Source organism: Narcine bancroftii, chromosome 13 (assembly GCF_036971445.1).
Source record: "Narcine bancroftii isolate sNarBan1 chromosome 13, sNarBan1.hap1, whole genome shotgun sequence".
In the NCBI taxonomy this organism is placed as follows: Eukaryota; Metazoa; Chordata; class Chondrichthyes; order Torpediniformes; family Narcinidae; genus Narcine; species Narcine bancroftii.
In genome coordinates, this window is record NC_091481.1 from 79320008 (window position 1) to 79334550 (window position 14543).

General features: G+C 51.1%; 1 protein-coding gene across 1 annotated transcript in view; it reads right to left on the minus strand.

Moving 5' to 3' along the window:
* Positions 1 to 13320, minus strand: part of LOC138748246 (EH domain-containing protein 2-like) — a 46238-nt gene extending 32918 nt beyond the window's left edge. The window contains exons 1-2 of the mRNA XM_069908082.1: positions 12835 to 13320; positions 6196 to 6293 (exon numbers count right to left, since the gene is read on the minus strand). Coding sequence (XP_069764183.1) covers positions 6196 to 6293; positions 12835 to 13232 — 496 coding nt within the window. The 5' untranslated portion in view covers positions 13233 to 13320. The remainder of the gene's footprint in view (positions 1 to 6195; positions 6294 to 12834) is intronic.
* Between the last annotated feature and the right edge of the window lie 1223 nt (positions 13321 to 14543).

Here is a 14543-nt window from a genome sequence, read left to right on the forward strand (position 1 = left end):
CTCTCTGTACAGTGGGTCCCACAGTGTTTCGATGTACAGTGTGTCCCACTGTGTTTCACTGTACAAAGGGTCCTACAGTATGACACAGCATTTGTCTGTACAGTGGGTCCCACAGTGCTTCACTGTACAGTGGGTCCCACAGTATGACACAACATCTGTCTGTACAGTGGGTCCCACAGTGTGACACAGCATCTGTCTGTACAGTGGGTCCCACGGTGTTTCATTGTACAGTGTGCCCCACAGTGTAACACAGCATCTCTCTGTACAGTGTGTCCCACTGTGTTTCACTGTACAATGGGTCCCACAGTGTGACAGCATTTGTCTGTACAGTGGGTCCAGCAGTGCTTCACTGTACAGTGGGTCCCACAGTGTGACACAACGTCTGCCTGTACAGTGGGTCCCACAGTGTGATGCAGTACTTGTGTGATGTAGTTTCTCATTGCATGCCAGTGCCCATCTCATTGGGCAATCAACATCTCACTGTACAGAAAGCATCTTGTTTGACAGGGCTACAGTCTCCCTGCAGTGATACAAAATAACCCCAGGCGGATTTCCATGCTGTTTGAATTTATTCCCACCCCCTACCACCCCTTGCATGGTTGAGTAATTTGGCAGCACTGGGAAAAATCAAAGAACAGGCCTGTGTTCTCTGGAGCTTAGAGGAATGAGATTCCAACAAAACAGACACAATCTTTGCTGGACAGAGGGGGAATGTTCCCCCACCCCCACTCCGGCCAAGGCTCAAAATAAGGCAGGGTGGCCAAACTTGTTAGCGTCAGAGCCACATCCGATAAACTTCAGATGTTTGAGAGCCACAAGGCATGAAACAATATTACAGACACATCTTTATTCTTATGTACACATTTTGTGACAATTTAAAAAAATAAATATTAAGAAATGCATGAACATAATAATATTATTCATGTATGTGGTGTTTAAATTGATCATGTGTATTAGTTTCAATAATCTAAAGTACACATACTGCATTTACACGTGTAATGGTCAAATTTTGTGGACCAAATTTTAGGGTAAAATTTAAGGTGTCGACTATTCTACACATACTACTTTTAACCACTGTAAGTACCTGTGTCGTTCGGGGCGTTGGGAGCTTGGATGGGCTGGCGGGCGGGTGGCTGGGACCGGGTGGTAAGTCCGCGTTCGGTGCGTTGGGAGCTCAGATGGGTGAGTGGTCAGGGTCGAAAATAGTTGGGGGGGGGCTCAACTTTTACACACGTATATACGGTATACAAACCAAATATCTTCAACCGCAAGTCACACTCACTTAAACTACGATTCCCGTCTTAGCCAAAATATTTCAGCGAGCCGCGCATTATATGTCAAAGAACCGCTCGTGGCTCGTGAGCTGGAAAAAGGGGTCAGTCGGCTGTTCAGGGCTGAGATGGAGAGAAAATCATTTTTAATTTAGGGGATGCTGAATCTCCTGGGGGTGCGAAGGCCGTCAACATGGAGATTGGTGGGTTTAAGAGAATTGAGGAGCTTTGGGAGGCGGGGGTAGTGCGGGAAATAAAGCAGTGATAAGAGTTCAGCCCTGATCCTGATTCACGACAAGTTAAGGGCACGAATGGCCCCCTCGCTTCTAGCTTCCCCATCCGATGAAATCTCATCGATAGTAAAACACTGCAATTTGGCTCAACAATTTTAATGACACTGCTTTAGGCAGTGGATTAGTACTTGTGATTCAATTGAGGAAATCAATTCCCTTCCCTAGCCCAAATCTGTATCACAGGATCAGAAAAAAAGACATTTTCTCCAAAATGATCCCTTTGTGCATCTCGCCTCGTGATCGCCAGGCACCGAACTAAGGGAGAGTTAGTCATGGCCTCCGCTTGTTAGTCACACCCACTGCACTGGTGGTAGGTCAGAAAGTCAGGCATTCGCTCGCTTTGGTGCCCTGCAGCCTGGGACCAAGGCCATAATCTGTCCACTGCAAGGGGTGGTGGTGAAGATCCTGTGCAACAGGGTCAGGAAAGAGGGAAGCGCTGGAGAAGAATGTTTGGATGACAACGGACTTGGGGTAAAGCACGAAAGTCTGCAGACACCGTGACTGAAGTAAAAACATGATTCTGGAGGAACTCAGCTGGTCAAAGAGCGCACTTTATGGAGCAGAGATAAAGATACAATAACCAACGTTTTGGGCTTGAGCTCTTCATTGAGGTATGAGCAAAATGTAGGCAGTTATCTGAACAAAATGGTGGGGGGGAGGGGCAAGGGGAGGACAACAGTCCCACAGGAAGGAGGTAATAGGTGGATATGGGAGTGAGGACACACCAGCAAACAGGGGGAAGGTGTGGAGAGGGAAGTGGGTGAAGAGTTGGAGGAAAAGAAAAAGGGATGAGGAAGAGAGAGAGAAAATGAGGAGTGGGCTCGCCTTTCTCCCCCACCCCACTGTCTTTTTTTTACCCACACCCTGATGAAGGGCTTATGCCCAAAACATTGGCGATGTTTGCTACGTTAAGGGCACTGTTTGACCTGCTGAATTTCTACAGCCTTGTGTTTTTACAACAGGCCTGGGACTGGGGTTGATTGGTTGAGGAGATTCAGTATGTTACCGAAGACTCTCGTAAATTCTACAGATGTATCATGGAGAGCATTCTGGCTGGTTACATCACTGCCTGGTACAGAGGCACCAAGTCTCAAGTTAAGAATAAACTCCAGAGGGTCTGGACATCACAGGCCCCAGACTTCAGTCCATCGAGGTCACTTACATGAGCCGGTGTCTTAAAAAAAGCAGCCTCTATCCTCGAAGACCCCCACCACCCAGGCCACGGCCTCTTCACTCTGCTACAACCACTGGACTGTCTGTGACTGCCTGCACTCCGACACCGCGTACTGCAGGGGGCAACCCAATATACCTGCAGGGAAGTAACCTGGGAGACTGGCTCCCTGCCAATCACTGGCCCCATGAAAAGGCTCGTGCTGGCCCTTGGGCAGGAGTAAAGCACATGGAGCCAAAAAGGATACTGAACCTTATATGCCAGTTTTAAGCTAATTAAAGCCTGTAGTACAGCCTTCATAGTTTGTGCTTGTTTGTTCACACTGCAGCGCACCACATTACCCTCGGGGTAAAGGTACAGGAGCCTAAAGTCGAGCACTCAGCGGCAGCTTCTTCCCCTCCGCCACCAGATTCCTGAATAATCAATGAACCAAAGACACCGCCTTACTTTTCGTGCACTAATATTTTTATATTCATAGTAAGATGGTTATAATATCAATCTTTTCTGACACATTCAACCGAGGGATTTTGCGATGCATTCCAAATCCAAAATGTAATATTACCACATCCAAGCAGAAGTCTTTGACTCCATTTAAAAGGAGATGTTCAAAATGCATTGGATTCTAGAGCGGTTTGCCACAGATTAGTGAAAACACACCAAAATGCTAGAGGAACTCGGCTGATCTCGCAGCGTCCATAAGAGGTAAAGATAATATTATCGACGGTTCGGGCCTGAGCCTTTCCTCAAGGTGCGATCTCAGGCCCGTAACATCGGTTACATACCTTTACCTCCTATGGGGGCTGCGAGACCTCCTGAGGCATTTCTAGGTTTTTACAACAGCCTAGTCAGTAGGAGGGGAAATCCTGGAAACTTTTCTGAAGAAATAATAAGGCACTTGGAAAATAAGAATATGGCTGATTCCAGATTCAATTTTTTTAAATTGTCATGTAATAAAACAGGTATAATATCACATAAAATTGCATTTAGTCTACCGTAAGGCAAACAGAGATTCGCCACCAGCAGAAATTGCTTGACGCCCCCTTTCCAATCAGAGAAAGAGAAGCAAATGAGAGTTCCCCCTCCCCAGAGCCACCAAGTGTTCGTAGATTCTCCCCCCACCCCCCTCTAGTCCCCCTGCAGCCTCCACAGCCACACAGACTTCGGATCAATCCATCAGCGACCCGAGCTCCGGCTCCAAACCTCCGACACGATCAAGAAGCCGTCAGCGCCCTCCTTGCAAGGCCTGGTTACCCCTTCAGCTGGGCTCGAGCCAGCCTGGTGTGATCCCTTGCGCTGCATTGCCAGCGGCCCTCGCCTCGAGTTGCCAACAGTCCCACCGCCTTCAGAGCCCCTCGCTGGTCCGCCACCATCCCGTGGGCCGCCTCCTCTTTTTCTCCTTCTCAAACAGGAGGGGTGATCTCCCTGTTTTCTGGTGCAACCTCTCGTGGCCGCTACTGAACACAGGCACCGCGATCTTGAGCCCAGACCCTGCAGTCACAGGATTTTAAAATAAATCTCCATCGGCTCCTTTAACAGGCCACTTAAAGCCCGTACTGAGCCGTTGGCAATTGAACTGGGTGGTGTTACTTTGCAGAGGAGTGCTGTGGATCCCTTTTCTGGCTTCCACGGGTCCACAATAGCAGCAGCGCCGTCGTCACGGCAACTCTGGCAGCCTCGCTATTTATTTTTCCCTGATTCAGGATCAGGGTCAACAATGATTTGTGAAAGGGCAATGGTGCTTGGGTTTTTCAGCTGATTTTGAGATTGTAACTAGGCGAGGGCAAACAGGTGTGCGCAGAGCAAGGTTTCCAGGCTCTCCTCCTTGTGCGGTCTAACCAGGGAGTGATAAACTGCACACAGCTGGACAAATAATCCTCGCTGCCTCCTGGGTGAATGTGTACGGAGCTGCGTCATCTGACGGTGAAAGGAAATGTGCCAGCCAGGATGAGCTCACACCCACTAATCTCCTCCAACCTGCCCAGGACTGCCCACGGCCCCAGCCGAGAATCCTGGGCAGCTGCGTCCACCGCCCTGAACCCAAGTCAGTCTCCTGACTGCCTCTCCCTGAGGTGGAGATCCTTCTTCACCAGCTGGCTGGCCCAGAGCTGGATTAAGGGCAACCGATGCCCTAAGCACAACTCAGCAATGGTTCCCCCTCGACCCTTCCATTGTCTGACAAGACTTTAAGACCCAATAAATGCTGAATATGAAATTACAGATTTAAAACAATATATATATATATATATATATATATATATATGCTTTTGTTCATTTATAGTGAGGCCCCCTAACCAAACTCTCAAATCTATCAATTCTTCTAAGGAATTGGTTCTCACTGATTTTCATTGCCATCGGAATTCTGGCCAACTCCGATTCCACAGGAACTATATTTGAGCTCCTAAATCTGGTTCATCACCAGCTCCTCAGGAAATGCTAGGGAGTTTGTGATTCATGGCAAGGACTGGCATTGATTGTGCTTTGGAAGCATTCCCTCTGTGTTTGAACCGGGGAATTCTGAGGTCATGAATATGTGTAAATCTTTCTTTGTTCAAATAGCCAATAAATGTAGGCCTTCCCACCATCTCTCCCGCTGCATTCACTCACACCACCTTCCATTTCTAGCACCGTCCGGAGATGCCTCATTCTTATGCCATGGATTCCCACTCATTAATCAGATCCAGGAGAGTGTGATGAGATGGTGCAGAGGGAGCTTCACTCTGTGTCTGACTCCAGGAATGTGTGATGGGACGGCATGGAGGGAGCTTCACTCTGTATCCGACCCCAGGAATGTGTGATGGGACAGTGTGGAGGGAGCTTCACCCTGTGTTTGACCCTGAGATTGTGTGATGGGACAGTGTGGAGGGAACTTCACTCGTCTGACCCTAGGAGTGTGATGGTGTGGAGAGAGATTCACCCTGTGTCTGATCCCAGGAGTTTGATGGGGCAGTGCGGAGGGAGCTTCACTCTGTGTCTGACCCCGGGAATGTATGATGGGACAGTGTGGAAGGAGCTTCACTCTGTGTCTGACCCCGGTAGTGTGTGATGGGACGGCGTGGAGGGAGCTTCACTCTGTGTCCAACCCCCGGGAATGTATGATGGGATGGTGTGGAGGGAACTTCACTCTGTGTTTGAACCTGGGAGTGTGTGATGGGACGGTGCGGAGGGAGTTTCACTCTGTCTGATCGTTGATGTCTTTTCCCACACATTACATCGGAATCAATCACAACATTGAATCACTGGAGGTAGGGTAATCCCCTCAGAGATGGGATGTTACAGGAGGGTGTAATGAGAGACCACCCCTTAGTGATGGGATGGTGCTGGTGGGGGGGAATAACCCTCAGCTATGGGACGGTGCAGAGGGATAATCCTCAGGGGTGGGATGGTGCTGGGGGGGAATAACCCTCAGGGGTGGCATCTTGCTCGAGGGCCACTGTGGGATCTCACAAGACAGTGTTCTTACCTCTGCTCACCCTCTGCTTGGCTCCAGACAGAATCCCCGGGGTATCGATGATACTGATGCTCTCCAGCACTTTGTTAGGCAGTTGGGCACACGTTAATCTGAGAAAAAGAGGGGATGCCATGAATCACTTGGAGGTGGGTGTCACACCTCGCAGCAAGCTGGGGAGCAGCCCGCCATTGGGGACGAAGTTAATTCCGAGCGGTACTGTCCAAATATTCTCCCTGGTCAACAAGAACTCCAAGATATGCTTCAGCAACTCCTTCACAAGAGCAGCGGTCAGCGGCAGAACTTGGGTTGGATTGGTGGCCATGGGACAATTCCAATGCCAAGTGAATGCTATCCCGTGGGGTCTGTCCAGGTCAGGATCAGGGGTGTTGAGGAAATTTCCCTCCCCCCCCTCCAATCCAGAGGTGGTCTCCAACCTTCTCAATCTCAACTTCCACCCAACCCCGGCAGTGGGTGTTGGAGCAGATTTTGGCTTGTGAGCCCATCCCAGGACCCACCATTACTTCATCACGGCCCCACATCTCAAATCCAATGACCCTCGCCAATGTCGTGACCGACTCCTCTCTCACATCCTGACAAAATGGAGGTGTGTGGACATGCAAGTGTTGTCACAGAAAGGGAGAGGGGAGTGACTTATGGGGTGGGGTTCAGGAGTTGCTTGGTGGGTGTGGGGGGGTGAATGGAGTGGGATGGTGGTTGAGAGGGTTGAGATGGGGTATTAGGAGGTATTGAAGTGGATGGGAGAGGGTTTTGGGAGGTCCCAAGGACTTTAAAATGGAGGCGCTGCTATGATCAGATCCCAACAAAGGCTCAAGCACAAACCCTGCCCTCAAGTCAAGCCCTGAGTGGAGGTCTTTGTTGGGATGTGAGAGAGTGGTTGGTCACGAGTCATTGGATTTGAGATGTGAGGACATGTTGAAGCAATGGTAGGTCCTGGGATGGGCTTACAACCCAGGCCCTGCTCCAACTCCCACCACCAGGGTTGGGTGGAAGTTGAGATGGTTGGAGACCGCCTCCTCCGGATCGGGGGTGGGGTGGTGAGGGAGGGAACTTCCCTCATCACCCCTGGTCCTGGCCTGGGGCAGACTCCACGGTATAGCGTTCCCTCGACGCTGGAACTTTGCCTGCCTGTCCCACAGCCACCATTCCAAGTCTCAGCGAAGACATTCGCAAACACTGCCAAAAGAACATTTTTGGCAGAGTGCAGGCTGTAAATGTTCTAGTATCAGACTCATTCTACATTTTCGACTAATAAGGCAATCTCTTTCCCCGGCAGATTTCCTGGATTGTGTCTCTTTTTAACATTCCTGGTTACTCTCACAGACATATTAACAGCAAGTCAACAAACCAGTCCAAAGCTCTCACCAAACACCACCATTATTTTGCTTAAAATGTTGTTCCTGGATGTGGGCGAGCCTCGCATTTTATGAACAGCTACACCTTGGTTCAAAGCAGTGGGTTCAGGGGTGCAGCTAGCAGACGTGGGACCTGAGTCATGAACAGGTGGGAGCTGGTAACTCCAGGAAGCCGACCCCAGCGGCGCGAGACCAAGTGGGGCTTTGGAAAGAAGTCATGCATTTCTCCAGCACCCTTCCGACCTTTCCCATCACCCAATGGCCAAGGAAGGACATTTGGACTGTGGTCACTTCTGGAACCTTCTTCGCAGGACACCTTTCAAGACCAAGGCTGAAGCTGCCACTCTGGTTCACTGGCTCTGTTGAGATTGACGGGGAACCTGCAGGCTCTCCCACAGGAAGGGGAAATAGTAGCTTTGTGCCCCTTAGGATCACATTCCTGTTTCCATCTGGCCATAAAGACAAGGGGAGCAGAAATAGGCCATTCAGCCCATTGAGTCGGCCCCACCACCTAATCATGAGCTGATCCAGTTCCCCACCCAGCCCAACTTCTCCCCATAACCTTTGATGTCCTGGCTAATCAAGAACCTATCAATCTCTGCCTTGAAATGCACCCAATGACCTGACCTCCACAACCGTGTGTGGCAACAAATTCCACAGATTCACCGCCCTTTGGCTGAAGAAATTCCTATGTATTTCTGTTCTAAGGGGACGCCCTTCAATCCTGAGGTTGTACCCTCTTGTCCTAGTCTCTCCCACCACGGGAAAAAACTTTTCTACATCTACACTTTCCATGCCTTTTAACATTAGAAATCCTTCAAGTAGGACCCACCCCCCCCCCCAATTCTCAAATTCCAATGAGTAGAGGCTAAGAGCTGTCAAACGCTTCTCATATGATAACCCTTTCATTCCTGGAAACATCCTTTGAACCCTCTCCAACGTCAGCACATCTTTTCTTAAATGAGGAGCCAAAAACTGTTCATAATACTCTGTGAAGTCTCACCAGGACCTTATAAAGCCACTAGCAATAGTTCAGTGGTGACCAGAGCAAGCTCATCGGCACCTGTGGTGTGGACTTCATTCATATGGAACATGACATCATCCACTTCAGTGAACAGGGAGTTGGTTGTGAAAACCCTGTGATCCAATCATTTCATTAGGAGATACCTTTCCCGACAATCACCAACCTGACATTAAAGTCAGAGGTTTTGGTTGTCTCCCCAGGACAAGGTTATAGCTGTTGACATCATCGTGTCCAACCAGAGATTTAGCAAAGTTCAGGTTTATTGTCAGAGTACCTCATGTACAACCCTGAGATTCTTTTTTCCTGCAGGCGAGGCAGAATTTCTACATATCAGTAACGGTAAATTTCTGCAGGTAATCAGTATTTCTAAAAGTTCAATGCAATGTCTGAACACAGCACGACCAAAGGTCTTTTGCCACACACGTCAAAAAAGCAACACCTGGTCGAGATGCTGGAGGAACTCAGTTAGTCTCATGGCATCCATAGGAGGTAAAAGATATATAACTGACATTTCGGGCCTGAGCCCTTCCTCAAGGTATAAGCAAAAACCAGGCAGGCGTCTGACTAAAGACTGGGAGAGAAGGGGAGAAGAATGGGAGGGGGAGAGAGTCCAGACCAACAGCCAAAAGGTGTTAACTGGATGTGATAAAGAGGAGAGGTGAGAATTGATCTTGGCTCTGTGAAAGGGGACGGAAAAGGGGAGGGAGAGGGGGAGAAGGAGGGGGAGAGAGAGAAGCCTCTTTTACACAGCCATTAAAAGATAGGAATTAACTGACTTTTAACTGCTTCACCTTCTTGTATAAACACAACGAAGGTGGGATGGGTGGAGGGGGGGGTCATTTTCATCCCATGTCTGATGCTATCAAGATAAGTCATTTCAGAGCTGATGTGTTTCACCACAGCTCTGTCCAAAAGGGTTTACATAGGTCGCCAGCACCATAATGCAAAAGGCCCTGCCCTCCTTGTTCTCTGGGTTGCCAGCTTGCTTATGTAGAAGATCACACTGACCCGGTATTTCAGTGTGAACGACCCAACCTGCCTTTAAAGACGGGTCGTTCACATGCCGATTAAGTGGGTAAAGGCCGAGAGAGAGAGAGAGATGGAGCAAGAGAGAGACAGAGAGAGAGAGAGAGAGCAGACGAGCTTGAGGAAAAGAAATGAGGGACAAAGATGGGGGGTGGTTTAACGGAAACCGGAGAAGTTGATGTTAATGTTTGGTAATGTTGCAATCCTTGACATTGAAAGTTAATTTTTTTTTAAAGGAAACCGAGGATTTCCCTCAGTAGTAAGCAGTTGAGTCTCCGTGGTGGGGGTAATATGTAGAATATCAAGCCCAGGCTGTGCGACGGTGTCTTGTTAGAGATCAATATTTGCTACCTGTCATTTCTCAGCCCCAGGCCCGAATGCCATCCAGGTCTTGCAGACGTGGGGTACAGAGAAAGGCGGGAGGGGGAAATGGTGGTAGAAAAGGGTGGTGGAGAGAGCAGGGTAAGGGCGTTCAGTCTCTGTGGGCAACGTGGCAGAGTCCCTCTGTCTGAGGGAGGAGAGATAGCTTCCAGCAGTGGTTACAAAACAGACATTTGTGTCGGGCATTGTTTAACAATTAACCACTGAGGTTTCCAGTCAGAAGCAAAATACATCCCGAGCCATAAAGAGATTTTCAAGCAATATTTCTCAGATTATTATCTTTGTCTGGGTTTAAACTGGATTCACATCACTGCTCCAGCAAAGTTCTGGAGCAGTCTCAATACAGGAGGAGGAGGCAGACACAGCTTGTCGACTGCTTTGCAGAATGGCTCGTCCTCTCCGAGCTCTCCACACCCCTCTCCACAGAATCCCACCCTGATCCCGGCTTTCAGCTCCCACCTTGGTCTAACGAAGCCCAACTTATCCTCGGGGGAACAGCATCTCCCATCCCCCCTCATCACAACTCTCAGAATTAAACATTCAACCGTTCCTGACAATCACCCGTTCCTGCCTGTTTTAGAACCAGCCTGTGCCATCAACCAGTTACATTCACATCTGTTTTCTTTTTGTCTCCATAGAAGCTTCCCGGGCTGCTGTGAATTGCCATCTTTGTATTTCAGTTATCTATCCCACTGTTTGTCCTCTTCCCTTTAATTTCATTCATTTCTCTCCCCCACCCACCACAGATGAGAATCTCTATTGGTTTCCATCCTATCACAGATATCCCCTCTGCTCTCGCCACCGATGCAGTCTCAACTGATCTGATTTCCTACTTTGTGCCCCAATGAAAAATCATTGCTACCTGCTTACCACGATGCCAGTGGTTGTTTGGCCCATCAGCTCCATGCTGGCTCCCAGCAGAACCACACCATCGACCTCCCAACCCCCTCTCTCTGAGGGCGAGAATGGACACACCCCACCGACAAAAACTGTTCTGAGAATGCCTTGTAGTGTAGAGGGGAAAATTGGGGAAGGGTGTAAGTGGGGAGGGATAGTTCCCAGCAACGGAAGCAGAGGCCCACTGACTGGAGTTAGTGGAAAAAGATCCAAGGTGCATTTATGTTTACACACCAGAATGTTGCCTGGGAGTAAAACACGAAAGAGTCCGGGAGCCGTGATTGAAGTAAAAGCACAGTACTGAGGAAACTCTGCCGGTCGAACAGTGTACTTCATGTAACAAAGATAACCAATATTTCAGGCATGAGCAAAATGTGGGCAGGCACCCGAACAAAAATGCCTCCATTTTGCTTGTACATTGATGAAGGGCTCAAGCCCGAAACGTTGCTTATGTATCTTTATCTTTAAAGTACGCTGTTTGAACTGCCAAGATTCTCCAGCGTTTACACTGCCGGGGATCACAGTTTCAACAGGAAAGTTCCAAACGGAAATTGGATAAATATTTGAAATGGAAAATAATGTCGAAAAAAAAGGGCAGGGCCCGACTGTTCGCTCTTCTGGAGAGCTGAATGGTCTGCTTTTGTGCTGTGGAATTTCAATAACTCTCTTCTATAATGATTAATTAAACCCCACTTTTATCTCATGGAGGAAGACAGGGGCTTGTGGAGAGGAGGGGAATCACCTCCCTGCTGACTCCATTGGCCAGGGAGGGTGATTCGGTAGGGAGCGTGGGCCAGGTCAGGAGGAATAACCTGATCTCTATTCTCTTTGACCAGGGTTAGGTGAGCTAATACTAACTCCAACGAGGCTAACTCGAGCACCATTGGAGCTGCGCTGAGGGAAAGGAGATGCAGAGGGAGCAGAGGTTCTGAGGGATTGCCCGCAATCACAGGTAAATCAAGTCTAACCAGGCACCAGTCACAGTCACAGAGGGCCATTAATCCCCTTCCAACACCCCCTCTCCTTCCAAACCTCTTTTTCAAGACGTTATCCAACTCTGCAAAGTTTGTAAACTCTCCCAGCCAGAGGAACCCTCACTCTAGACACCATCTGGAAAACACGAACCAGAAGTCAGCCAACTGGCCCATCGAGCCTGCTCCCCCATTCAATGAGATCACAGCCGATCTGATGTCCGGCTCTCCTCCAACCTCCAGGAGCAGGAGCAGCCAACGTTGCCCCGCGAGCCTATCTCACCATTCGGTTTGATCATGGGCAATCTCTGCTGACTTCCAACTCTTACTCTGGGCCAGTTCCCCGCAAACCCTCGATTCACTAATCTTACAGACGTAGCAGGGAAATGTTAAACTAGTGGTTTTCAAACTGCCCCCCCCCCCACCCCACAAAACTCACATCACACCCTCAGTCATCCCGAGGCCATCGGTGCTCTGTGATTGGTAAGGGATTGCTTAAGGTGGTCTACGGGTGCGAAGGGAAGGGAACCACTGCTCTAGACCCAATTGTTACTGAAATATTTTGCTGGAGAAAAATTGTCTTGGGCCATTTCCTGTGGAGCTCTGAAACCATGCACATAACGAGTCAATGAGGGACGATTAAAACAGAGGGTTTCAGACTTTACTTGACACCCACCTTAAGCAATCCCTTACTAATCACAGAGCACCAATGACCTGGGGATTACTCAAAGGGAGATGTGAGTTTAGAGGGGGCAATTTGAAATCCATAACCTCTTTGTGATGGGATGAAGATCCCAAGGTCACCATTTCCAAGGAGGAATATTACCCCCATTTGCCTCAATCCCATCAGTAACGCCTGTGGGATCTTGCACGGTTGCAGGGACCCCGCCACTAGATCTCTCACCACCCCCCCCCCCCAACCCCTCCCGGGGGCCCAGGACACTAAAGGCCAGGGAGAGTCCGCAACGTTGATTCTTACCTGTTGAGGAAGGAATTTCCAAAGGGGTTGAGTTTGCGAAAGGGTTTGCCGGGATCCACGATGAGCGCGTTGCCCGGGACCACACTCTCCACCTCCCCGTGCATCACAGCAATGAAGGAGTCGGTGGTGGGTTCGGGTCCCACCCGGCTGCCCGGGAAGTCCTCCTCCAGCAAGTACTGGATGAAGGTGGTCTTCCCCGTGGAGTACTGCCCCACCACCAGGATCATGGGCTTGTTGTCGAAATCGGCGTCTTCCAGCGAGGGCGAGTGGAAGTCGTGGAATCGGTAGAACTCCTCCAAGGGCAGCAGTTTGCTCTTGTACAGCCGCTTCAAGCCCTCGGTCACCGTGTGGATCACCTCGGGGGTCTTCTTCTCGTTCTTTTTCATCCAGCTGAACATGGTCTCGGCTGCAGGCGGTGGATTTACCGGGATCAGCTCAGAATCTTACTCGGGGACAGAGAGTCAGGTCGGCAGGGCGGTGAAGGAGCGGCTCGGAGACCGGGGCAGGGCGGCGAAGGAGCGTCTCGGAGACCGGGGCAGGGCGGCGAAGGAGCGTCTCGGAGACCGGGGCAGGAGGGCGAAGGAGCGTCTCGGAGACCGGGGCAGGATGGCGAAGGAGCGTCTCGGAGACCGGGGCAGGGCGGTGAAGGAGCGACTCGGAGACCGGGGTGGGGCAGGAGCGTCTCGGAGACCGGGGCAGGAGGGCGAAGGAGCGTCTCGGAGACCGGGGCAGGGTGGCGAAGGAGCGTCTCAGAGACCGGGGCAGGGTGGCGAAGGAGCGGCTCGGAGACCGGGGCAGGGCGGTGAAGGAGCGTCTCGGAGATCGGGGCAGGGCGGTGAAGGAGCGTCTCGGAGACCGGGGCAGGGCGGTGAAGGAGCGGCTCGGAGACTGGGGCAGGCGAGGTTGAGCCCAGCCGTTTGTTTGCCACAAACCCTCCCATCCGCTGGACACGTTGCCAACACCTCCCAGTCCCTCCACCGCCCGGCGCACGGCGTTACTGCACTGGCGGAGCTCCCTCACTCCTCCCCTCCCCACTCCACGCCCCGGCTGGCCCGCCGAGGGAGCTCCGCACGGTGGAGCGGTGCCGAGGGGAGCTCCGCAGGGTAGAGGGGCACCGAGGGAGCTCCGCGCGGTGGAGGGAGTTGCACCGAGGGAATTCCGCGCGGTGACGGGAACTCCGCAGGGTGGATCCACGCTGAGGGAGCGCCGCACGGTGGAGAAAGCTCCGCACGGGGGTTGCGCCGAGGGAGCTTTGGACATTGGAGGGACCTACGCCGAGGGAGCTTTGTATAGTTTACGGGAGCTCCGCAGGGTGAATCGGCGCTGAGGGAGCGCCGCATGGCGGAGCGGCGCCGAGAAGGAGGACATGGGGTTCTGAGGGAGCGCCGCACTGCTAAGAAATTACTAGGGAGCATCACGCCATGAGCGGGACAGTGCTGAGGGAGCGCCTCACGGGGACGGGCGGGGCGGAGGGAGGGTGTCACTCCGCATTTTGATGGAGGTCATGAACTGGTGCAGTTTAAGTGGGCGCTATCCAAAGGCAGAGTCAGTGCCAGGTTGGAGCGAAGCGGCGGAATGCCCGACCTCGCTGGTTCAGCCCCAGAGGAAGATCGGATCCAAGCCGGGTCCCACACTTGGCTTCAGTGAGGCAGCCTGTTCCGCAGAGAAGGATAATTTACCATTAGATGCTCGGAACAAGAGGAGCCGGG